Source organism: Myotis daubentonii, chromosome 5 (genome assembly GCF_963259705.1).
Source record: "Myotis daubentonii chromosome 5, mMyoDau2.1, whole genome shotgun sequence".
In the NCBI taxonomy this organism is placed as follows: domain Eukaryota; kingdom Metazoa; phylum Chordata; class Mammalia; order Chiroptera; family Vespertilionidae; genus Myotis; species Myotis daubentonii.
In genome coordinates, this window is record NC_081844.1 from 73,583,298 (window position 1) to 73,609,979 (window position 26,682).

The following is a 26,682-nucleotide window of genomic DNA, read 5'->3' on the forward strand; positions in this document are numbered from 1 at the left end:
CTGAAGAGGAAATTAACTAAGTAACTTCACATTTACTATGGAAAAGTACAAATATAACAAAATTAGATAAAATACTAGTCTACGGCCATACCACCATGAACGCGCCCGATCTCATCTGATCTCGGAAGCTAAGCAGGGTCGGGCCTGGTTAGTACTTGGACGGGAGATAAAATACTAATAAAAGCTATTTTTTAAAAAATGTTTCTATTGATTTTTAGAGCAAGAGAAAGGGAGAGGGAGAGAGAGAAACATCAATGAGAGAGAAACATCAATTGGCTGCCTCTTGTACTGGGGATCAAGCCCAGCACCTGGACATGTGCCCTGCCAGGAACTGATGACCACTTGGTGCATAGGACAGCACTCAACCAAATGAGCTAGACTAGCCAGGCTTCTTTTTTTTTTCTTTTCTTTAATATGTTTTTATTGATTTTAGAGAGAGAAAGAGAGACAGATAGAGAGGAATATCCATGAGAGAGAACCATCAATCGGCTGCTTCCTGTGAATCCCTATCAGGGATTGAGCCCACACCCAGGCATGTGCCCTGACCAGGAATTAATCCCATGACCTCTTGGTTCATGAGTTGACACTCAAACCACTGAGTATACCAGCAAGGCTGCTATTTTTTTAAAAACTGTAACAATTTTAACAAATCTTCAGCAACAGTTTGGAACAACACCTTTTTTTTCTAATTTTTTTTATTTTATAGCAATTGTCATGATTAGAGAAGTAACAAATTTAAAAAACTCCTCAGGGCCAAAGGATGCCAGAGTATTTACAAACACATGGGGGGTGGTCAATATATGAGGGGCTGGGGGATCCCACCCAGGCCCTGAGCCAGGCTACGATGCCACCACAACTGTCCCATTGGCCATAGCGTGGGGCTCAGGGGGCATCAGTGGCCCTGAGGCTCTGCTTAGGGACCTAGCGGGAGATCCTCTTGCTAACTTGTGGCCCTGCCTCCTGCCCAGGGGGTTCCCCACACCCTACAGGCCAACTCAGAAGGGCCTTTGGGAAGTATAAAGGACAGAGAGATCCTAAAAAACCAAGATGGCAGCATAGGTAAACACCGGAGTTAGCTGCCTCGAACAACCACTTCAAAAATACAACTAAAAGACGGAACGGACATCACCCAGAACCACAGGAAGACTGGCTGAGGGGAAATTCTTCAACTAGAAGGAAAGAGAACAGCATACGAGACTCAGAGGAGGCGCAGTGCGGAAAATACAAAGGTGCGGAGGTATGGGCGGAGCGGGCTGGTAGCTGAGGGCGCGGTTGTCGTTTTTCAATCGGGAGGGAGGCTCAGATTCTGAGCTCCAGTTCTGGGCGAGTCCCTAGGGACCCAGACTCAAACGGGAGAAGCGGAACTGTCTGGCATCGGTCGGAACGCGAGGGCAGCTTTCTCTCCGAGGTTTGCAGCGGTTGCTGGGACTCTGAGAGGCAGAGCCTCTGGGCACAGGATTGAGAGCAGCCATAACTGCTCCCTCCACCCGCTCTGTTGATCCTGTGCGACCCGCCCAAGCCCTTACCAGAGCCATTTGCCAGATAGCCTCAGGCAAAGGCTAGACTAGCACCTCCCTAGAGGACAGAAGTTTTCCCACTGCAGACATAGCTGATTCTCACAGCCAGTTGGCCTGGAGGTCAAATCCCCCTAGTATTAACTACAACAATCAAGGCTTAACTACAAGACTGCGCACAAAGACCACTAGGGGGTGCACCAAGAAAAGATAAAAAAATGCGGAGACAAAGAAACAGGACGCAAATGTCAGAAATGGAAGATATAGAGTTCAAAACCACACTTTTAAGGTCTCTCAAGAACTGTCTAGAAGCTGTCGATAAACTTAGTAAGGCCCTCGAAAAGGCTGGTGAGACCGCCGATAAATGTAGTGAGATCCTCAAGAAATCTAATGAGACCCTCGATGTTGTGATAAAGAACCAACTAGAAATTAAGCATACACTGACTGAAATAAAGAATATTATACAGACACCCAACAGCAGACCAGAGGAGCGCAAGAATCAAGTCAAAGATTCAAAACGCGAAGAAGCAAAAAACACCCAACTGGAAAAGCAAAATGAAAAAAGAATCCGAAAATACGAAGATAGTGTAAGGAGCCTCTGGGACAGCTTCAAGCGTACCAACATCAGAATTATAGGGGTGCCAGAAGATGAGAGAGACCAAGATATTGTAAACCTATTTGAAGAAATAATGACAGAAAACTTCCCCCACCTGGTGAAAGAAATAGACCTACAGGTCCAGGAAGCGCAAAGAACCCCAAACAAAAGGAATCCAAAGAGGAACACACCAAGACACATCATAATTAAAATGCCAAGAGCAAAAGACAAAGAGAGAATCTTAAAAGCAGCAAGAGAAAGAAACCCAGTTACCTACAAGGGAATACCCATACGACTGTCAGCTGATTTCTCAACAGAAACTTTGCAGGCCAGAAGGGAATGGCAAGAAATATTCAAAGTGATGAATACCAAGAACCTACAACCAAGATTACTTTATCCAGCAAAGCTATCATTCAGAATTGAAGGTCAGATAAAGAGCTTCACAGATAAGGAAAAGCTAAAGGAGCTCATCACCACCAAACCAGTATTATATGAAATGCTGAAAGGAATCCTTTAAGAAGAGGAAGAAGAAGAAAAAGGTAAAGATACTAATTATGAACAACAAATATGCATCTATCAACAAGTGAATCTAAGAATCAAGTGAATAAATAATCTGATGAACAGAATGAACTGGTGATTATAATAGAATCAGGGACATAGAAAGGGAATGGACTCACTATTCTTTCGGGGGAAAGGGGTGTAGGAGATGCGGGAAGAGACTGGACAAAAATTGTGCACCTATGGATGAGGACAGTGGGGGGGTAAGGGCAGAGAGTGGGGTGGGAACTGGGTGGAGGGGAGCTATGGGGGGGAAAAAAGAGGAACAAATGTAATAATCTGAACAATAAAGATTTAATGAAATTAAAAAAAAAAAAAAAAGAGGACAGAGAGCCTATCCAGGGTGGGACAGAGACGTGGCATGCGTGCTCACACATACACCTCACAGAGGAATAGCAAAGGGAGGATTTTTTAAACTTTTTTTTTTTTTAAATCCTAACCTAAGGATATTTGTTCAACTGATTTTTTGTAGAGAGAAGGGAAAGGATTGGGGGAGACAGACAGACAGACAGACAGACAAATTGGTTGCCTCCTGCACATGCCCCAACAGGGGTCAGGAGGAACCTGCAGGTACATGCCCTTGACCAGGAATCGACTCTGCACAACTTCGGTCTGCTGATCAACGCTATAACCAGTGAGCAAAACAACCAGGGCCAAATTTAATTTTTTTAATTCTCTCTCGAGGATATTTTTTCCATTGATTTTTAGAGAGAGTGAAAGCGGGGGAGAGAAAGAGAGAAACACCCACATGAGAGAGACACGTCTGTGTGGGCTATGTGTACAGTCTTGTAACTAAGCCTTTATTGCTGTTGGCGTCACTGGGAGGAATTGAGCCCCAGCCCAATTGGCTGTGAAGATCAGCTGCAACTATACCCTTATGGAGCAAGGCAGGCTTCAGTGGGGTTTTGGTACTCACTGAGTCTGCCTCTTGAGTGTGTTGATTGTGAATGTGTAGAGATGTAATCTGGTATGGTCTGAGGCTGTCCACCAGGTGTACTGGTTCAGGGGCCATCCAGGAGGTACAAAGTCAGCTACTACCTGAGCCACTGGGCCCTACAGAACACCTATTACACAAAGCCACTCTACTAATTATAGGAGACACTGTTTCTACCTAGTACACAGAAACAATCACAGGGAAGCAGCCAAAATGTGGAGACAAAGCAACATGTCACAAATAAAAGAACAGAAGAAATATCCATAAAGAAAACTAAATAAAATGAAAGCAAACAAACTACTAGATAAAGAGTTCAAAACAATGGTTATAAGGTCGCTCAAGAAGCCTAATGAGAGCTTTAAGGATGTTAGTGAGACTTTCAAGGATCTTAGTGAGAATTTCAAGGAAATTAGTGAGAACATCAATGACATGAATAAGGACCAGTCAGAAATTAAGCATACACTAACTGAAATAAAGAATAATTAACAGGCAGTCAACAATACAGTAGAAGATTCTGAAAATTAAATCAACGATTTGGAATATGAGGAACAAAAAACACCCAATCAGAAAAGAAAAAAGAATCCAAAAATATGAAGATAGTGTTAGGAGCCTCTGGTATACCTTCAAGCATACTGACATTCAAATTATGGAGGTGACAGAAGAAGAGAGTGAGCAATATATTGAAAACCTATTTGAAATAATGACTGAAAACTTCCCCTACCTAGTGAAAGAAATAGACTTATAAATCCAGGAAGCACAGAGTCCCAAAGAAGAGAAACTCAAAGAGGCCCAACCAATACACATCATAATTAAAATGCCAAGGGTTAAAGACAAAGAGAGAATCTTAAAAGCAGCAAGAGAAAAGCAATTAGTTACCTAAAATGGAGTGCCCATATGACTGTCAGTTGATTTCTCAACAGAAACTTTGCAGGCCAGAAGGGAGTGGCAAGAAATACTCAAAGTGATGAATAGCAAGGACCTACAACCAAGATTACTCTACCCAGGAAAGCTATCATTTAGAATTAAATGTCAGATAAAGAGCTTCACAGACAAGAAAAAGCTAAAGGAGTTCATCACCACCAAGCCAGTATTACATGAAATGTTGAAAGGTATTCTTTAAGAGGAAAAAGAGGAGGAAAAAGAGAAAAGGAGGAAGAAGAGGAGGAGGAGGAGGAAACAATAAAATGGCAAGAAATATGTATCTATAAACAATTATATCAAAAAATAAAAATAAATGAACACAGAATCTAATGAACAAAATAAACTGATAAATAAAATAGAACCAAAGCCATGGAAACATGGAACAGACTGACAAACCCCAGAGGGTAGGGGGGCAGGGAGAGTTAAACCAAAGATCCTGTGCTCGCTTCAGCAGCACATATACTAAAATTGAAACGATACAGAAAAGATTAGCATGGCCCCTGTGTGAGGATGCCTGGAAAATTTGTGAAGCATTCCATATTTTAAAAAAACAACAAAGATCTTATATGCATATATATGCATTACCTATGGACACAGACAATAGGATGGTAAAGGCTTGGGGCGGGGTGAAGAGGGAGGTACAGGGGGTGTCATCTGTAATCCTCTCAACAATAAACGTGGTTTTTTTTAATCTGAAAAAAAATAGAACCCTGGCCAGGTAGCTCAGTTGGTTAGAGTAGCAGTCGCCAACCGGTGGCCTGCGGATCACTGGTGGCCCGTGAGGTCTGAAAGGTTGGCAACCACTGGGTTAGAGCATCATTCCGATATGCCAAGGTTGGGGACTTGATCCACAGTCAGGGCACATATAAGAATCAACCAATGAGTGCATAAATAAGTGGAACTACAAATTGATATATCTCTCTCTTGTTCTTTCTCTTTCCTCTCTCTCCCTCCCTCTCTCTCTCTCTCTCTAAAATCAATAAATATTAACTTTAAAAAAAATTTTTTAAAGAAAAGACATTTGACAAAACCTAACACCTTTTCATGATAAAAAACATGCAACAATCTGATCAGGGGCACATAGTAAAATCTCACAGACAAAATCATACCTAATAGTGAAAAACTGAATGTGTTCCCCCTAGGACTGTGTGCTGGAAGCCGGACCACCCTTGCTGCTTGACACAGTCACTGCAGCGAAGAAACATCTGCACAGCTTATGTTTCAAGGGACCTGGCATATATAGCATATGGTTTGCTCCCCCTCTTAGCGCTATGTGTTTTAAACAGGACCACCTCCCCGAGAAAGGCTGTTTCCCCAGGTTAGGGATTAACAGGACTAAGGAAGAAAATAAATCAGTAAATCCCCCTAGTGTTATAGAAATACCATGTACTACTTATGAAGAACTTGGACTAAGACTGTTGGCAATAAATTTGGGACTTGTTGGGCCCACATCCCCAGGGGTATGCCCACCAGGGAAAGCACCAAAGCCTACACCCCTGGAGATCCACCGACACGGGGTAATCCCAGGGAAGACAAGCAGCGAGGCTGGGAGGACATAACCTTTACTGGGTAGGATAATCTCCTCAGTCACTTCCTTGTGGCCTATCAGTAGAGCAGTGACCTTGGAATAGTCCTTGTAATGGAACACAGAGATTAACCTAGACAAGATTAAAATCAACAGAACTAGATAGAGACAGGATCTTTGGCAAAGGTCAGATAAGAAACAAGGAACTGTAAGACGTTACCCAAAACATACCATGATGTGATTATAGAGGCATGCTTATAGGATCAAATGGTATAAACATGTAGATGTAACAGGACAATAAAAAAAGAACCTGGCTACTATGCTGATCAACTGAACGCTGCCTCCATGTCCTTCATTCTTCGCTGACTCCGTCCACACCTATGGGAATCCCTGAACCTGCTGGGGCAGGACCCCAACAACCATGGTCGGCAAACTGCGGCTGGAGAGCCACATGCAGCTCTTTGGCCCCTCGAGTGTGGCTCTTCCTAAGCCTTAGGAGTACCCTAACTAAGTTAATAACAATGTACCTACCTATATAGTTTAAGTTTTAAAAATTTGGCTCTCGCCTTAGCCGGTTTGGCTCAGCGGATAGAGCGTCGGCCTGCAGACTCAAGGGTCCCAGATTCGATTCCGGCCAAGGGCATGTACCTGGGTTGCGGGCACATCCCCAGTAGGGGGCGTGCAAGAGGCAGCTGAATCAATGTTTCTCTCTCATCGATGTTTCTAACTTGCTATCCTTCTCCCTTCCTCTCTGTAAAAAAATCAATAAAATATATTTAAAAAAAAAATTTGGCTCTCAAAAGAAATTTCAATCGTTGTACTGTTGATATTTGGCTCTGTTGACTAATGAGTTTGCCAACCACTGCTAGGATCGGTAATAAGAGAAGAATGTCCACTTTCACTATTTAACACCCTACTGAAGTTCTAGCCAGGAAAATTAGGCAAGAAATAGAAATAAAATATTAAGATTAGAAAGAAAAAAACAAAAACTCTATTTGCAAATGACATAATCTTGTATATAGAAAAGTCCTACAAAATAAAAAATAACTAAAGTAAATGAGTTCAGCAAGATTACAAAATCAATATACAAAAACCCATTGCATTCTATATACTAACAATGAACCATCCAAAAACATGTGGCTCAATTGATTGAGCATCATGGCATGCACGGAAAGGTGGCTGGTTTGGATTCCTGGTCAGGGCACATACCTGGTTTTCAGATTTGAACCTCAGTAAGGGGTACACAGGAGGCAGCAGATCAATGTTTCTCTTTCACATCAATGTTTCCCACCCCCCCCTTCCTCACTCTCTCAACCAATAAAAATAGCCCTAGCCAGTTTTGCTCAATGGATAGAGCACTGGCCCATGGACTAAAGGATCCCAAGTTCAATTCCAGTCAAGGGCACCTTAGTTGTTGCACGCTCGATCCCTGGCCCTCCTCAGGCTGTGCCGAGGGCAACCAATCGGTCTCTCTCTCACACTGAGGTTTCTCTCTGTCTTTGCCCCTCCCTTCCACTCTCTCTAAAAATCAATAGAAAATATCCTCCCTCAGGTGAGGATTAACAAAATCCTATCTAATAAAAGAGAAACATGGTAATTGGCATACGACCGATACCCTTTTCATTGGCTAATCAGCGAGATATGCAAATTAACTGACAGCCAAGATGGCGGCCGGCAGCCAGGCAGCTTGAAACTAAGATGAGGCTTGGTTGCCTCAGTGACGGAGGAAACCAACGTTCCCCGCCTGCGGCTGCAGGCCTCTAAGCGGGCAGTTTAAGAAACATTGTAACAAATACGCCCAACTTCAGCCAGCAGATTCGCAACATTGTAAGCAAAGGCCAGAAACCTACTTTCAGCCGGAGGCCTAAGAGCTGGAGCCAAGCCTCAAGCTAAAGCTGGCCCAGAATTAAAAAAAAAAAAAAAAAAAAGGAAAAAAGGAGCGTTTGGGAGTTCAGTCACCCCCAGCCTGAAAACAGCCCTCAGCCCATCACCGAGACTGGCCAGGCACCCCAGTGGGGACCCCCACCCTGATCCAGAACACCCTTCAGGGCAAACCAGCCGGCCCCACCCGTGCACCAGGCCTCTACCCTATATAGTAAAAGGGTAATATGCCTCCCAGCACCGGGATCAGCGGAGCCGTGAGGCCTCCCGGCACTGGAATCAGCATGACAGGGGGCAGCACCCAAACCCCCTGATCGCCCTGCGGCTCTGTGTGTGACAGGGGGCGGGGCCACAACCTCCCTATCCACCCTGCTCTGTGCCTGATAGGGGGGAACTCCCCCCCCCCAGGGGCCCTGCTCTGTGTGTGACGGGGTAGAGCCATAACCTCCCCATCAGCCCTGCCCTGAGTGTGAGAGTGGCGGCGCCCCAACCCCCTGATCCGCCCTGCTCTGTGGGTGATAGAGGGCAGCACCCCAACCCCCTGATGGGCCCTGCTCTGTGCGTGACAGGGTACAGAGCCCCAACCCCCCTGATGGGCCCCGCTCTGTGTGTGACAGGGGGTTGCTCCACAACCTCCCCATCGACCCTGCCTTGAGTGTGACAGGGGGCGGCGCCCCAACTCCCCAGTCGGCCCTGCTCTGAGCCCGACCAGGGGCTGCACCTAGGGATTGGGCCTGCCCTCTGCCACCCGGGAGCAGGCCTAAGCCAGCAGGTCGTTATCTCCCGAGGGGTCCCAGACTGCTAGAGGACACAGGCCAGGCTGAGGGACCCCCCCCCTCCCCCCCCCCCCGAGTGCACAAATTTTTGTGCAGTGGGCCTCTAGTAATAAAATAAATAAAAACATTTAAAAAAAATAATGAATAGTAAGGGGAAGAGATCAACTAAAGGACTTGTATGCATGCATATAAGCCAAACCAATGGACACAGACAACAGGGGGATGAGAGCATGAGTGTGGGTGGGGGGGGAGTTGGGGGTTAATGGGGGGGATGAGGCCACATTTGTAATACCTTAACCAATAAAGAAATTAAAGATTAAAAAAATGAATAAATAAGCTCTAGCTGGTCTGGCTCAATAGATAAGAGCATCTGCCTACAGACTGAAGGATCCTGAGTTCGATTCCAGTCAAGGGCACAGCCTGACATGCAGGAGGCAGCCAATCAATGATTCTCTCTCATCATTGATGTTCCAATCTCTCTCTCCCTCTCCATTCCCTCTCTGAAATCAATAAAAAAAATCTTAAAAACAAATGAATAAATCAAACCAAATTGTTAGGAATAAATGTTTAAAAAGAAGCACAAGGCCTGGCTGGGTGGCTCAGTTGGTTGGTACATCATCCCATACACCAAAAAAAAGTTGTGGACTCTATTCCTGGTCAGGGCACATACCTCGGTGCTTCTCTCCTTCTCTCTCTTTTCCCTCTCCCTCCCTTCCTCTCTCTAAAATCAATTTTTTTAAAAAAGGAATGCAAGACTTACACAATGAAAACTACAAAACACCACTGAGATGTTCAAAAAATACCTAAATAAATAGGAAGGTATCCCAATTTCCCTTACTGAAGACACCACTAAGACAATAAAACCCAAAAAGATCTACAGATTCAGCACAATCTCAATATCCCTTTTTTGTACAACTGGATACCCACATGCATAATAAACTGGGCCCCTACCTTACACCATCAACAAAAATTCAAAATGGATCAAAGCTCAAAATGTAAGAGCTAAATATGTAACTTTTTGGAAAAAGCATAGGAGCAAATCTTCCTAATCATAAAGGATTTAGGCAACGGTTTCTTGGGTAGATTACCAAAAGAACAAGCAAAGAAAAAAAAACATATTAATTGGACTTTATAAAAATTAAAAACCTTTGCCATTGCCAGTGTGTCTAAGTGGTTAGAGTGTCAACCCAAGCAAGGAAGGGTTGAGGGTTTGACTCCTAGTCAAGGGCACGTACCTGGGTTGCAGGTTCACTGCCCACCCTCACTCCTATCTGGGAGCGTGCAGGAGACAATCAATCGATGTGTCTCTCTCATGTCAATGTTCCTCTCTCTCTTTCTCTCTCTTTCTCTCTCTCTCTCTCTCTTCCATTCCTTCCCTCCCTTCCACTTCTCTGAAAAGCAATGGAAAAAATATCCTCAGGTTGAGAATTAACAAAGAAAAAATAAATGAATGAATAAAAAATTAAAGACCTTTGTGCTTCAGGAAAATGAAAAAACTGCCATCTGGTGTGGCTCAGTTTGTTGAGCATACTCCCATGCATGAAGGGGTCACCAGTTGCATTCCTGGTCAGGGCACATGCCCAGGTTGTGGGCTGGATCCCCAGTAGGGGGCGAGCAGGAGGCAGGCAATCCATGTTTCTCTCAATATTGATGTTTCTATCTCTTTCTCTCTCTCCCTTCCTCTCTCTCTAAAATCAATAAAACATGTTTAGAAAAAAGATAATGAAAAAAACCCCCACAGAATACAAGAAAATATTTGCAAATCATAGTTTGGTAAACAACTTATATCCTTATGTAAACTACTATAATCTACACTAATAAAAGAGAAAGATGAAAACTTACTGTACCTTTGTGACACCCACCAACCAATCAGAAGTATGCAAATTAACCCAACAATGATGGCGGATTAATTTGCATACACAGGTGCCAAGCAGCTGGGGGCGGGGCGGGGTGGGACACAGGCGTTCCACACCACCCCAGCCGGTCAGGGCCTCTGGGCAGCGTGGGAAGGCGGAAAGGTGCAAAGGAGGTGCCGGCAGCCAGGGGAAGGAAGGCCCATTCTTGCACAAATCTTTATGCATCAGGCCTCTAGTGCAACAATAAAAAGTAACCCAACCTTTTTTTTTCTTTTTGGTTAATCCTCACCAGAGGATATTTTTTCCATTGATATGTAGACAGTGGAGGGGAGGGAGAAAGAGATACATCTATGAGAGAGAGAAACATCAATATGAAAGAGACACATATATTGGTTGCCTCCCGCACCTAATCTGACCTGGGCCAGGGTTGAACCCACAACTCAGGTATGTGGCCTTGACTGGGAATTGAACTGAAGACCCTTTGGTGTGTGAGCCAACGATCTAACCACTGAGGAACAACAGCCAGGGCAAAAGTAGCCCAATTTTTAAAAAAATAAGCCAAGGATTTACATAGACTCCAAAGAAGCTGTAGAGCCCTAACTGGTTTGGCTCAGTGGATGGAGCGTTGGCCTGGGGACTCAAGCGTCCCAGGTTCAATTCCAGTCAAAGGCATGTACCTTCATTGCAGGCACATACCAAGTGGGGAGTGTGCAGGAGGCAGATGGTCAATGTTTCTCTCTCATCGATGTTTCTAACTCTGCCCCTCTCCCTTCCTCTCTGTAAAAAAAATCAATAAAATATATTTTTATAAAAAAGAAGCTGTAGAAATGCTCAATAAGCACATGAAAGGATAGATGTTTGACATCATTAGTCATCAGGGAAATGTAAATCAAAAGCAGGATGAGATACAGGAACACTTCACACTCAATAGAATAACTTAAAAAAACAAGTGTTGGCAAGAACATGAAGAACATTGATAACTGGATTGTACTATAGTGCGGCCAGTGTGCAAAAACAGCCTAGAGGTTTCTCAAAATGTTCAACAGTGTCACCATATGACCCAGCAATAACAGTCCGAGATTATAGAACTGAAAACATATATTCACACAAAAAACCTGTTCACAAATGCATGTTAATAGCATTACTCATAAGAGCCAAAATGTCCATCAACTGATTTGATGGATAAACAAAATGTGGTATTATCAATACAATGGAATATTATTTGATAATAAAATGGAATTAAGTACTTATACTACTTATACGTACAACCACATGGATAAACCTAAAACATTATGCTAAAGAAGTCAGGTGTCGCTCAGTGGTTGCTTATCAACCTATAAACCAGGAGGTCACGGTTCGATTCCCCATCAACGCGCATACCCGGATTGCAGGCTCAATCCCCAGAGTGGGGCAAGTAGGAAGCAGCTGATCAGTGATTCTCTCATACACATACACATACGTCTCTCATATCTCTCTCTCCCTCTTCCTTCCTATCTGAAATCAATAAAAATATATTTTTTAAAAAAAGTCAGACACAAAATGCCAAAGATTATTAAGATTCCATGTATATGAAATCCAGAAACAGAAAGTACATTAGTGGTTGCTAGGGACTAAGAGAGGAGAAGAATGAAGAGTGACTGGAGCTACGGGTTTCTTTTTGGGTGAGGAAATGTTCAGAAATTAGATAGTGGTTTGGTTATTCAACTCTGTAAATATGCTAAAGCCATGGAGTTCTACCTTTTGTTTGTTAATTCTCACCCAAGGATATTTTTTCAATTGATTTTTAGAAAGAGTGGAAGGAGAGTTAGGTGGTGGGAGGGAGGGAGGGGGAAGGGGGAAAGACAGAGAGAGAGAAAGACATCAATTGGTTAACTCCCACACATGCCCCAGGCGGGGCCATGGATTGAACCTGCAACCCAGGTACATGCCCTTGACTGGGAATCGAACCCATGACCCTTTGATGTATCAGCTGACATTCTAACCACCTAGCAACATGAGCCAGAGTGAGCTGTACTTTTAAGAGGATGGATTTTTCAATGAGTTATATCTTGATTTTTTAAAAAATATATTTTATTGATTTTTTTACAGAGAGGAAGGGAGAGGGATAGAGAGTTAGAAACATCGATCAGCTGCCTACTGCACACCCTCTATTGGGGATGTGCCCGCAACCAAGGTACATGCCCCTGACCGGAATCGAACCTGGGACCCCACAGTCTGCAGGCCGACACTCTATCCACTGAGCCAAACTGGTTAGGGCAGTGACAGCAAACCTATGACACGCATGTCAGAGGTGACACGTGAACTCATTTTTTTGGTTGATTTTTCTTTGTTAAATGGCATTTAAATATATAAAATAAATACCAAAACTATAAGTCTTTGTTTTACTATGGTTGCAAATATCAAAAAATTTCTACATGTGACATGGCACCAGACTTAAGTTAGGGTTTTTCAAAATGCTGACACGCCAAGCTCAAAAGGTTCGCCATAACTGGGTTAGGGCATATCTTGATTTTTAAAATGCTGTTACTACCGTTCTTAAATTTTTAATTATGTAAGTAATATATTCAAAGTTGTAATACTAAAACATTCTTATGCAAAATGATACAAATGTAAGATATTAGTCTGATTTTTTAAAGTCCATGCTTAAAAAAGGTATCTTGGAAAAATTTAAAAATAGGAAGTATAGAACATCCAAACTCCAGATTATTTATTTACCAAATAAATGCTTAATACTCCTTTTTCCCCTCAGATATTGTAAGTATCTTCAATAAGAATTCCCATTGGAGCCTGGCCAGTGTTGGTCAGTGGTTGAGCATCTATCTATGAACCAAGAGGTCACGGTTCAATTCCCCATCAGGGCACATGCCCAGTTGTGGGCTCAATCCCCAGTGGGGGATGTGCAGGAGGCAGCCAATCGATGATTCTCTCTCATCATTGATGTTCCTATCTCTCGCTCCCTCTCCCTTCCTCTCTGAAATCAATAAAAATATATATATATATAAAAACAAAAAAACAGAGGCATGGAAACCTGGAACAGACTGATGAATCTCAGAGGAAAAAGGGAGGGGAGGAAAGAGATTAACCAAAGGATTTACATGAATATATGCATTACCGATAGGCACAGACAATAGGGTGGTGAAACCCTGGTGTGATGCGGGAACAGGGTGAAGGAAATGGGAGCATCTGTAATTCAAAAAAATTAAAAAAAATAAACTCAATAGTTTAAAAAAAAAAAAAAATCAAGCAGTCCAATTAGAAAAAGGGCAAAATATGCAAATATATTTCATCAAAGAGGAGATATAGATGGCGAATAAGCACGCAAAAAGATGTTCAAATTACCTACCAGAAAAATGAAAATTAAAATGATAATGAGGACCTTGCCAATGTTGCTCAGTGATTAGAGCATCGGTCGCAAGCACTGAAGGGTCATGGGTTCAATTCCCAGTCAAGAGTACATACCTGAGCTGCAGGTTCAATCTGGGCCCAGTTAGGTGTGTGTGGGGAGACAGTGAATCGATGTCTCTCTCTCACATCAAGGTTTTTCCCTGTATCCCCCTTCCTCTCTCTCTAAAACCAATAAACATATCCTTGGTGAGGATAAAATACAAAACAAAAAAGTAATGAGATATCATTACATAACTGTCACAATAGCCAAAATAGTGACAACACCAAATGATAGTGAGGATGCAGAGAAATTGGATCACTTAAACACTGCTGGTGAGAATGTTGGCACTCACTCTAGAAATCAGGTTGGTAGTTTCTCATAAGACTAAATATAACATCTACACTAATAAAAAAGACGATGCAAATTGACCATACCTTCACGATACCCACCAGCCAATCAGGGGTGGGTATGCAAATTAACCCAACAAAGATGGCGGGTTAATTTGCATGCACAGGTGCCGAGCAGCAAAGAGCAGGGTGGGGGCCAGCTGGTTTGCCCTGAAGGGTGTCCTGGATCAGGGTGGGGGTCCCCACTGGGGTGCCTGGCCAGTCTGGGTGAGGGGCTGAGGGCTGTTTTCAGGCTGGCGGGTGACTGAAGCTCCCAACTGCTCCTTTTTTTCTTTTTTTTTTATTCTGGGCCAGCTTTAGCTCTGGCTCCAGCTCTGAGGCCTCTGCTGCTGAAAGCAGGTATCTGGTTTGTTTGGGTTCTATAATCAAAACACTGTATCAACTCCAGCTCTGAGATCCCCGCTGGCTGAAATCATGTTTCTGGGGTTTTGTTTAGCTTCTATATTTGTAACAATGTTTCAAACTGCAAGCTCAGAGGCTGGCAAGGCAGGCGGGGAACGTTGGAGTCCTCCATCACTGAAGCAAGCAAGCCTCATGTTAGCTTCAAGCTGCCTGGCTGCCGGCCGCCATCTTGGCTGGCAGTTAATTTGCATATCGCCCTGATTGTCCAATGGGAAGGGTAGCAGAGGTATGGCTAATTACCATGTTTCTCTTTTATTAGATAGGATTAGGGGATTAAAAGTGAAAATGAAGAGAAAAAGTAATGCTTGAGAGATGTTAAGAAGCTCAAATTCAAAGGCCTTAGAAATTGAGTGCATAAGGAGATCAAAACAAAAAATATCTTAAATTTTAAAATTGGTACACTGAGGATGAGAGCTGAGATTCCACTCATCACCTTCCTAACTTAAAATTACTTCCCTATCCAATTTGTTCTATAATAGCACCATTCATTCTTTTTTTTTACTCAACAAATATATGATCTCTAATACAAAGAAGAAACCATGCTACACACTGCTAAGACGCAAACATGAATCAAACCAGGAAGATAAAAGCATGAGTGAGGAAACAGTGTAGAGCAAGGCACCGCTAACAATTGGGTTTGGCTTAACCCAAGATGCCCTGGGTAAACACATGCATGAGATTTGGAATGGTCAGGATGCTGAATTTGGCTTTATTTGGTAGGCAAATGGGGAGAGAAGTAAGGCACTAAAGATAAGTCTTTAAGCACAGACCTACTATTTCTTATTTCAGAGGTCAAAGGTGACTATGTATAAGAAAAATAGACAGGAAAAAAACTATATGAAGACCAGTGATAAAGACTCCTAGCAGAATGAGAATGAAGACATGAAAAGACTAAAGGAATAAATATAATTTAGAAATAACATAAAAATTCAACTCTATAGCATGGCATATAAGGCCTATCTTTATACCCTATTTCCTGACAATCCCATTCCTCCCAGATTCCTATCAAAGAATTTCTTGACACTTGCATATGCTATTCCTTGTTACACACGGGCATGTCTCTGCTCAAATTATATATAACTCCTCTGTGACGTTCTTCCTGATTACTCCAGGCATACCTTCCTTCACACTCCCACAGTACTGCCTCTGTAACACCTACAAGACCACTAAGTATTCTGTACTGTCACTGCTTACACTTGTCTTCTCCACACAGTAAAGTACCTTAAAAACACAAAGTAGCCTAGCCGGTATGGCTCAGTGTTTGAGAGTCAACCTATGAAACAGAAGGTCATGGTTCGATTTCCTGATCAAGGCATAACATATAAAATTGATTTCGGAGAGGGGGAGAGAGAGAGAAACCTCGATGAGAGTGAATCATTGATCAACTGCCTCCTGTATGCCCTCTACTGGGGATCGTGCCCGAAACCCGGGCATATGCCCTTAACCAGAATCAAACCCAGGACCCTTCAGTATGCAGGCCAACGCTCTATCCACTGAGCAAAACCAGCTAGGGCTATAAAAATATTTTTTCAAAAGAAAAAATAAACCCACAGACTAAGTCTTTCCTTTCTTTTATACTAGCAATGCCTAGCAAGGAGGAAGCACTCAAATATGTTTTAATCATTTAAGTGAATAAGTGACTCCAAGGTTTCCAGCAATGAACAGAAGGAATGATGCCATCATTAACACAGAAAGAAACAAATGCTTGGCAATAAAAAAGAATCTGGATTGGCGATTAGATTTCTTGGTCTGAAGCTCGAAGTTGAGAGTTTTCACAGCAGAGTAGCAGTAAAGTGAATCAATGAAAGTGGACGATACTGCAGAGAATTAAGGAAAGAGGACAAGAGCAAGGACTTAAAATGAACTGTTTAAAGGAGTAGTGGTGAAAATGCTGCGAATCTAATAGGGTAAGTATGGAAGTATCATTTGTGACTTATGAAAGAACAGCTTTGGTTGAGTGGAGGATACAGAAGCCAATCCAGAGAGCTTTAAGGAGAGGTAAATAAGTAGACAACGCTTCTAAGAAATGCACCAGTAAAGGGGAAAGATAATTGGAGGGTTATAGGACAGAAGAAGAAGGTCCCTTTAGAATAATGTCATCCAGTTTGGGGCAGAAAAAGTGATGTAGTGGAAAGATAGAGAACAAAGATCCCAGAGGAAGAAGAATAAGTAATGAATAAAACAAGGTCCGACAGCTAGGAGAGTCAGATAGAGAGCAGAACCTGAGAGGTGTGGAGATAGGATCAGGCAACAACAAGACAAGCCTTGGACATCATCTACACCCATTCCTCTCCTTTATTCTCAAATCCCAGCTCCACTTTTCCACAAATCCAGGCAATCCCTAAAGGGCTGTCAATTTCCCCCTTAGAAATAATATTAATGTATTTACCCCTTCTTTCTACTCCTGACTCTGCTCAAGTCTTAAGTTTTAACTACTATTGTAGCCCTGATGCAGCTGAGTTGGTTGGAGAATCATCCCGATACACAAAGGTTGCAGGTTCAATCCCCAGTCAGGGCACGTAGATGAATCAACCAGTAATGCATGAATAAATGGAACAGCAGGCCAGCTGGCCTGGCTCAGTGGTTGGTATCAACCTTTGAAAACCAAGAGGCCGTGGTTCAATTCCAGGTCAGGGCACATGCCTGGGTTACAGGGTCAATCCCCGGGTTGGGGCATGCGGGAGGCAGCCAATCTCTCCCATTATTGATGCTTCTGTCTCTCTCTCCCTTTTCCTTCCTTTCTGAAATCAATAAAAAAAAAAAAAATTTTTTTAATTAAAAATAAATAAATAAATGGAATAGCAGATCGATGTCTGTCTCCTCTCTCCTCCTTCCACTCTCTCTAAAAAATCAATCAATAAAAATAAAATTTTAAATGTAATTACTATCACAACAGACTCCTACATCCTAATCTTGCCTCTACTCTCCCCAGTCCAAGTTTTTCAAACACAGATTTCATATCATTTCTCAACTAAAACCCCTAGCTGGTTCCCAGTTCCTATCACATCAATACAAAATGCCAGAGTCTGTATTTCTATGCCCTATTACCCAACTACCCCCAACCTACCAAACTAATATCCATCAAGCACCTTCTAAAAATACTATGTTCATTTAATTCTCCACATCCAAAGTACCCTTCTAAACCAAATCCAACCAAGCCCAAAATCAATTCAAGTTCCATTTCTTCCTTAAAGCCTTGACTACTCTAGATTTCATATCTCTACACACATCTTCTTTAACCACTTAAACATCAATAGCACAGAACTTAATACAGGGAGTGGTTTGTGAATATTTTCTGTATCCCCAAGATTGGTACAAGGTAAATATTATTAAAACACCAAAATACCTGTTTTTAAATGGCAATAAAGAAGTCTCTTTTCAAACATCCACCCATGGACAATATATAGTGTCTATCTCCACCTAATGAAGTACTAACTAGTATAACAGTGCAAATCAATTACAAGGGGTAAAACCACAAACAAATCTAGCAAAAACATGCCATGTTTCTTCAAATCAATGTAAATAAAAAAGATCCCTGGCCGGTCTGTTCAGCTGGTTAGTGTGTCCTCTTAACATGCCAAGGTTGTGGGTTCAAACCCCAGTCTGGGCACATACAGGGAATCAACCAATGAATGCATAATAAGTAGAACAACAAATTGATATTTCTCTCTTTCTGTTTCTCCCTCTCCCTCCCCTTGCTCTCTCTCTTCCTCTCTCTAAAACAATTTAAAAATAATAATTGTAAAAAAGGAGAGAGAGAAACATCTGTGTGAAGAAAAAAAACATTCATTGGTTGCCTTCAGACCCCACTAGGGATTGAACCCTCAACCTGGGTATGTGCCCTGACCGGGAATCAGACCCACCATCCTCTGGAGCAGCGGTCGCCAACCTTTTGGACCTCACAGACCACCAGTGGTCTGTGGACCACCGGTTGGCAACCACTGCTCTTGAATATGGGATGACTCTCCACCCAACTGCACCACACCGGACAGGGCAGTAATTCTTGAAGCTGGGTGGAGTACACAGGCATTTCTATTCTCTCTTCTTTGGTATATGCTTGAAATTTTCCATAGTAAACATTTGTAAAAAGAAAACCTCACTAAAACTGGTTAAGTCCTTAAATATTTTTCTAAGAATTTATTTTCCTACCCTGACCAGTTTGGCTCACTCAGTGAATAGAGCCTGTGGACTGAAGGGTCCCGGAATCAATTCTGGTCAAGGGCACATGCCCGGGTTGCAGGTTCGATCCCCAGTAGGGGGCATGCAGGAGGCGGCCGATCAATGATTCTCTCATCATTGATGTTTCTATCTCTGTCTCCTTCTCCCTTCCTCTTTGAAATAAATAAAAATATATTTTTAAAAAAAGAACTTATTGTCCTTATGATCATGATGAGAAAATGAAGAAAATTAAAGTACATATGTCATCTCTTTATTGTACAACTAGGGGCCCGGTGCACGAAATTCGTGCACTGGGTGGGGGGGGGGGGGACGGGGAGGGAGTGTCCCTCAGCCTAGCCTGCCCCCTCTCACAAACTGGGAAGCCCTCAGGCGTTGACCCCCATCACCCTCCAACCGCAGGATCGGCCCCTTGCCCAGGCCTGACGCCTCTGGCCTAGGCGTCTGGCCTGGGCAGCGGGGACCTGCAGTGGCAGCGGGGGGGGGGGTGCCGCGATCGCACGGGCTCCGCCCCTGCCCCTGCAGGAAGCCTCTGGCTGAGGCGTCCGGCCCGGGCAGCAGGGACCCACAGCTGCAGTGGCCCCGCGATCGTGGGCTTCGCTTTAGGCCCAGGCAAGGGACCCCTAGCTCCTGGGACTGCCAGCTTCGACGGTGCCCAGCTCCCATCGCTGGCTCCACCCCTACTTCCTGCTATCACTGGCCAGGGCGGAAAAGGCACCTGATTCTCTGATCATGGCTGGGGGGCAGGGCAAAGGCCCTGCCCCCCCAGCTCTTAGCTCCCCCCTGGGTTTCCAATCACTGTCAGTGGCAGGGGGCTTCTTCCTGCTTTCCCTTTCGCCTCCCTGCATTGTGCCTACATATGCAAATTAACCGCCATCTTGTTGGCAGTTAACTGCCAATCTTAGTTGGCAGTTAATTTGCATATAGCCCTGATTAGCCAATGAAAAGGGTATCGTCGTACGCCAATTACCATTTTTCTCTTTTATTAGTATAAATTTCACTGGACAAAATTTTTAAAAATCTATTTGATTCTTCCCTTATAACAAACTACAGGCCTGGTGCACGAAATTCGTGCACTCGGGGAGGTCCCTAAGCCTGGCCTGTGCCCTCTCGCAGTCCGCAGTCAGGGAGCCCTCGGGGGATGTCGGACTGACGGCTTAGGCCCAGGGAGCAGGCGTAAGACAGCAGTCAGACATCCTTAGCGCTGCTGCAGAAGGTGGGAGAGGCTCCCGCCGCCACCGTTGCATTTGCCCTCCGGCTTCTACCTAAGCAGCGTTCCCCCCTGTGGGAGCACACTGACCACTAGGGGGCAGCTCCTATGTTGAGTGTCTGCCCCCTGGTGGTCAGTGCGCATCATAGTGACGACCAGTCATTCTGCCATTCAGTTGATTTGCATATTATCCTTTTATTATATAGGATAGTTGCCATCGTAACTAAAATTTTGATAAAGGTTTAAAAAATTTATTTTTATAATTTTTAATTTTACTTTTCAATATGAAATCCTAAATAATTCTTTTTCTCCCTGTCTACTTATGAGAAGTTAGTCCCCATTTTAAGTGGAATCATTTTTAGTGGTCCTCTTCTTTAGATAGAAGATCACCAGTATATGTACATCAGACCATCCTGGAACTAGCTACATTTTAAGAACTTTGAGGATCACCAAATTCATGAGTACCACCATAGTACAAATTCTCCATAAAATATCTAAGTGAGTAAGAATAGAAAACAAACAACTTGGCAAATCAACCTAGTGAGACAACTATAAGTTACTTCAGGCACAGACAGGTGTCAGAGACCTTCAGAAGTCACTAAGAGAGAAAAGGAAAAGAGAGAAAGCCAAAAGAACTCAGTTAATTCTATCTTTCAAGGGTTTCAGTACTGTCTCCAATAACCTCAAGTCCCTTGTACGTCTTCCATGGCATCTCTTTTTTACTAAGAGGCTATGAAGACCCAATGAGACAATAGAGACCAAAGCACTTAATGAACTAAGGTACTGCCTATTTAAACTTGGAGTTCTGGGGACCAACTATCCTTCAAGATGTTATCCAAGCCCTGGCTGGGTAAGCTCAGTTCGTTAGAGGATTGTCCCCATACGCCAAGGTTGCAGGCTCAATCCCTAGTCATGGCACATACAAGAATCAACCAAAGAATGCATAAATAAGTAGAACAACAAATTGATGCTTCTCCCTCCTTCTCTCTCTCAAATCAATAAATAAAAAAATTTTAAAGATTTAATCCAGGGTGGGGGTAAGGGGAAGAGATCAACCAAAGGACTTATATGCAAGCATATAGGCCTAACCAATGGACACGGACAACAGGGGTGGTGAGGGCATGAGTGGGAGGGATAGGGGGTAAATAGGGGGTAATGTGGGGATAAGGACACATATGTAATAACTTAATCAATTAAAAAAAAAGACTTAATCTAGTACCTACAATGTACATAGTAGTTTATATAGATAGTATATGTACACTGGCAGGAATTAGAAGATATCAACCCAATTAAACATAAAAGCACCAGGTCAGGATTATTAACTAAAATGACAAGCATTTCACATTACTATATGCAAAGAAAATAACTGAAGAGCAAGCACATAAAGATAAGCTGAAGAGGTTGCTCGTTTATCAGAGGAGCCAAACAGTCTGCTTACAGCTAGCTATACAAAACAACAGACAATATGATCTTGAATTATGTGTCTTTATCTAATTCCAGACATGGGGCTTACAATCCTAATAACTACTCTTACTTTCGCCAAGAGAATCTCATTCTATCACAATACTACAGACAGAATAAAAGACAAACATTTGCTAAGGATTTTCTAAAATTTCCAGCCCTGAGCACAGGACCTAATACAGAGTAAATACTGGCTCCAATATTTTCAATTGTTTTTAACAGAACCAATACTCCACTGGTATCTCTTTGATGAGAACCAACAATGAGATTTCTACTTCTATTTGTATGCTTCTAGAGAAATATCTATCTCCACCATTTGTTCTAGGTTTTTATGTAAATACAAAAGCCAAACTATAGAAAGTAGTAGTAAGAATACAAAAAAAACTATATTACTTGTACTCACTGTAAAACTACTTTTGCCCCACCCTGTATGTATGTGTGTGTATATATATATATATACACATACACATATATATATATGATATATATAAATGTCTATGTGAACCCAAGAAAAAAAACGATTTTGTCTGAGCTGCCAACAGGTTGCCAACACAGCTTATCGACTCTAAAAATTATCTAGAATAATACAGACTCAAGATAACTACCAAAACAAAATTATTAAATCTATAAGTACCAAGCTAAGAAAACAAGAAATACCAAAGCATATTTAAGATACATATGAATCAATAGAAACAAAAGTGACACACTCACATCTCCTTTTGTAACTTTAAAGAACAGCAGGGCTGCCCTGGCCAGTTTGGCGCAGTGGATAGAGCATCAGCCTGCAGACTGAAGGGTCCCAGGTTCTAATCCGGCCAAGGGCACATGCCCAGGCTGCGGGCTTGGTCCCCAGTGGGGGCCCTGCAGAAGGCAGCCAATCAATGACTCTCTCATCATTGATGTTTCTATCTCTTCCTCCCTCTCCCTTCCTCTCTTAAATCAATAAATAAATATATGGAAAAAAAAAAAAAGAACAGCAGGGCTACATGGTATAGTACAGTGAATTACTTAATGCACTCAACACAATCATCACATACCATAAAATTCCAGTTAAATCTTGACATAGTATTTCAGAGACATTTGTTATTGGGAAAATTGGACTGATGTCCAAGAAGTTCAACTCAGTTACTTTCAATTTGTGCACAAAATGCACTTCAACACTCAGCAAGAGTTAACTAAGAAAATAAGCCGTGCTCTACGTGAAAACAGGACACCAGGTAATTAATTGGTTCTCCTATAACTCATAATACCAGCAAGCCAAAACAACACAAAAAAAGTTAAACAAATGTATACCTCTACCTTGAAAAATTAGATCTGAACTAAATCAAATGCCTTTAAAAGTTTAACTTAGTCCTCAAAGGAGTTAATTGGGAAAATCTAGAAAGAACCAAACTCATACAATAGAGATAAATTTAAAAATCAAAGTAATGTTTCCCCAAAAAGTTTATCATTAGCAACAGGCTTTAAGCGGTGAAATAAGCAACCAAAAACCAATTACTTATGTTTCCATTTAAGTTGCCTGTATATATACATTAATGTATATATTTAAGTTGTACCAAAAACTGCTTACAAATGGTAATTCCTGGGAAGTAGATGATGATGAAGTTCCAGGTAATTCTAGCATGTTTCCTAATGTACTGGTACTGGAGTCTGGATCATCCTGAAAAGATAAATTTACTGAGTTTAATTGCTCTTCTATGGTAACGTTTGTATCTCCTAGTGAAAAGGGGGCTGGGAGAAGGGCTGCTTTTTCATTGCTGCCGTCCACTTCATTTCTTTGCTTATTTTTCTGTGTTTCAGTTTGAGGAGCTAATGGCAAGAATGGCGATTTGACTGCACCATGTCTACTCTCTGGTGTGCTGTCTTGTTCATTTCCCATGGCCACGTCTACACCATTCTCTGATTTAGGCTCATAATTGCAGGTGGCATTGGTCTGAGTTTCCTCAAAGATCTCCTCTATACTCTCATCCTCTGTGACTGGCTGTTCTGGGTCCATTTCAGAATCTACATCTGCATCGTCCACACAAGTAAAATTCTCAAAGTGCAGAAAGCCATTCTTGACAGTCTTTGTTACTTTTACCTGGAGTTCAGGGGAGTTATTACAAGAGGGTTCCTGTTTCATAGCAAGTGCTGTTGGACCACCAGGACTCAAGGAAGTGCAAACAATTGGCGAATGAGCTCTTGAATCACTTTTTTCAGGGTCTTGAAAGGATTCTGATCCATCAGCAGACCCATTTAAATACTCTACATTGATCATGGAGGCCAAATCCTGTAGTTTCCGCAGTGGAATGTAACAAGATGGAGAATCTTGTCCATAAGCATTTTGGGATGTTCCACTGGCAGTCGATAACTGCATAGTACACTCATTAAGTGGCTCAGAAAAAGTGGATTGACCATTACCGAAAGGGCTGTCCTTGTCTGCAGGGGCATCTAAATTGACTGGATTGGAAAAAGGCAGCAGACAATTTCTTCTGGGTAGTTCAGAGGTCTGATCCATCCTGCGCCAACATCAACCTGGAATCCAAAAACACAGCAATTAATCTGAGTTAACAAATCATAGGACTTATCTTCAAAATGGCAGCCACTTCTCAAGGCCTAGTGGCCTCGATGTCTTTCTGCTCCACTTCCAAGGGCAGAAAAGTTCCCCAGCTGATGATAGAAAAATGGCCTTGGTGAGCCTCCACAAACTCCATCTTCCCGGAGCTGGGCAGATCTTGCCACATGGAAACAACCCGTCCCTTTTTCCTGCACTGCAGACTGGCGGACAGTAGGGCTGAACTAAAATCCAAATCCATTTGGCAGTACAAATTCCCAAAATCTCAAAATAGGAATCCTCGTCTCCCTCCCTCGCTGAGGACCTAGCGGCCGATCTCCGGAAGGGAGGGGGATAGGAGGTTCGAGAGCGGGGTCCCAGATGCTGCACAAAAAGGTCCCCCCCCACCCCCTTCCTGGCTCCCTCTGCTCAGCGGTCACAATAGCGCTGCACCCTGCGCCCAGCCGGCGCCAGAGCCTTTTTGCTACGGCCGTCCCCAGGCCGCAGGCCAGCCGGCCCAAGCGGGTGGGTGCACCCCGAAGCTCGCCTTCCTGGCTGCAGGCCAACTCGGTCCACGGCTGCAGGTCCCAGAGACTGGGACGCCGCAGGGAGAGAAACGGAGGCAGCCGGTGAAGCCAAGTCAGGGCAGCAGCAGCTGCTGCTACAGCTTGACAAACATGGCTGCTGCCGACGCCGCCGCCGCCGGCCCAGGCCGCGCTCCTTCCCGCAGCCGCCGTAGCACCTCCGGGCCGAGCCGATCGCACTCATCAATATTCAGCAGCGAGCAAAGTTTACCGCCGGAGGGCAGCGGGCCCGGTGCCCCCCGGCCGTCTACCCGAGGGGCGGCGGAGGCCGAGGTGCGCGCGGGAGGCCGGCGGAGCACGGGCCGTGCCGGGAGGAAGTTCGCGGCAGCAGCCGGCCGGGTAGGCCTGAGCCCGGCTGGTAGTGAACGAGGAGGAAGGGGGCCCGCGGCTGCAAAGCCGCCGGCCACCAACCCCGCGCCGCGCCCGGTCCTCCCCCGCGCCCCTCACCTCACCACCACCACCATCTTCCCCGCCCGGCCGCCTCCTCCCTCCTCACGCCTGCCCGCCGCCCACCCCAGTGCACTAGTTACCGTGCCCCGTGCCCCCTCCCGGGCCGGCTGGGGGGAGGGGGTGACCCTCATTACACTGGGGCGCGAGCGGAGCGGTGGGGAGAGAGCGGAGCCGCTCGCCGCACCCCCCCTCCCCCCGCGTCTCTCTTCAGGGGAGAAGGCAGCGAGCGCGACCTGCCCCGGCCTAGTCCTCCGCCACCTCCTCCGCCTCACACCCCCACCGCGCGCGCCCCCGCGGCGGCGCGTGCGACCCAGCGCCTCGCACCCGCCCGCGTGCGGCCGGGGCCCCGAGTGCGCGCGCCCCCCCCGCCCCCACCGCGCGCGCGCCCCCTAGCCTCACGCTTCGGGGTTCAGGGCGGGTGAAGTCGGGCTCGCGAGCGCGCCGTCCAATCAGCGGAGCCGTCGCTGCAGCCCCCTCCCCTCCCCCGGAGCGACCGCTCGCAGCCTGGGCCTACGGGCCGGCCCGCAGCCCGGGCGGGGCCTGGGGCGGGCTCCCTCGGAGCCTCGCGCGCCTCCCTGGAGAGTCGGGGCCTACGGGCGTCGTGGGTGGTACTCCGGTCCCCGCACCTACCTCGGGGCGCCGCGCCGGCCCCAGGCTGCACACTGCTCCCGCACCCGACCCGTCCCCAGCCCCGACTCAGGCGGCAACTGGCCCGGCTGAGGCCTGTCTGACCGCCCCGCCAGCCCTGCTCGGGCCCGCGTCAGTCCCGGCCTCCATCTTAGGTTATCGCCCAGGCTCCCCATCCACTGGGCACCTGCCCTCAGCCCGCTCGGCTCGGCCCGAGGCCAAGGCAACCCCCCCTCCCCCCGCGGGGCTCACCTGGGGGCTCGGGCTGGGGTCTTCGAAGCCTCAGGCCCCGAACAGGCGCGGCCGCAAGTGATCCCCGTGCCCGGCCGCACCCCAAACCCACACCACCACCACCACAGACCAAGCTGAGCAGGAAACAAAATGGAGGCAGCAGCTCGGGTCTGCCTCCCCGAGCCCAGCCCGTGCCGCCCAGGCTCCCTCCTGCCGCAGGCCCGACGCCCGTTTGGCTGGGGCCGGCTCGTCCCGGGCGCCGCCAGCAGCCGCCGCAGAGCCACGCCGACAGGCCGGGGACTCGGCCCTGCGGGCCCACAGCCCCTCACCCACCACCCCTGCCCTTCCCCCTCCCCCCCATGCCGCTCCCTCCCCCTCGCCCGGCCTTGAGGGGTGAGCGGCGACCAGGAGCCGGGTCGGCTCGGGTTACCCGCCTGGGCACTGCCCGCCCAGCCGTGGCCTCGGCTGGGAGAGGCGGCCGGGCGACCCCCGCGCGGAGCCCACCCCTCGCACCCGAGCTGGGCAGCAGCCTGACAGCGCGCCCGCACCTCGCGGTGCGGCCCCCGCGCAGGGAGGCCGAGTCCCCCGTTCGGGCACTGCCAGGACGAGGCTCCCTCGCCACCCCCAGGCCCAGGGGTCCTCGCTGCCTCGGGCGG

The 26,682-nt window shown here is 45.4% G+C and overlaps 1 protein-coding gene and 1 non-coding gene across 8 annotated transcripts in view; one reads left to right on the forward strand and one right to left on the reverse strand.

Moving 5' to 3' along the window:
* NSD1 (nuclear receptor binding SET domain protein 1) overlaps positions 1-26,233 on the reverse strand; it is a 155,850-nt gene extending 129,617 nt beyond the window's left edge. The window contains exons 1-3 of one of the 7 annotated variants that reach the window (XM_059698200.1): positions 26,048-26,210; positions 24,002-24,115; positions 23,172-23,261 (exon numbers count right to left, since the gene is read on the reverse strand). In XM_059698200.1, coding sequence (XP_059554183.1) covers positions 23,172-23,261; positions 24,002-24,031 — 120 coding nt within the window. In that variant the 5' untranslated portion in view covers positions 24,032-24,115; positions 26,048-26,210. Of the gene's footprint in view, positions 1-23,171; positions 24,116-25,248; positions 25,473-25,567; positions 25,693-26,047 lie in introns of those variants that run through there. The other 6 variants (XM_059698201.1, XM_059698198.1, XM_059698199.1 and 3 more) reach the window with 6 other exon arrangements.
* LOC132236221 (U6 spliceosomal RNA) lies at positions 4,961-5,067 on the forward strand. Its single transcript, XR_009453187.1, has one exon. It is a non-coding gene; the product is annotated as a U6 spliceosomal RNA (small nuclear RNA).
* Positions 26,234-26,682: the final 449 nt, after the last annotated feature.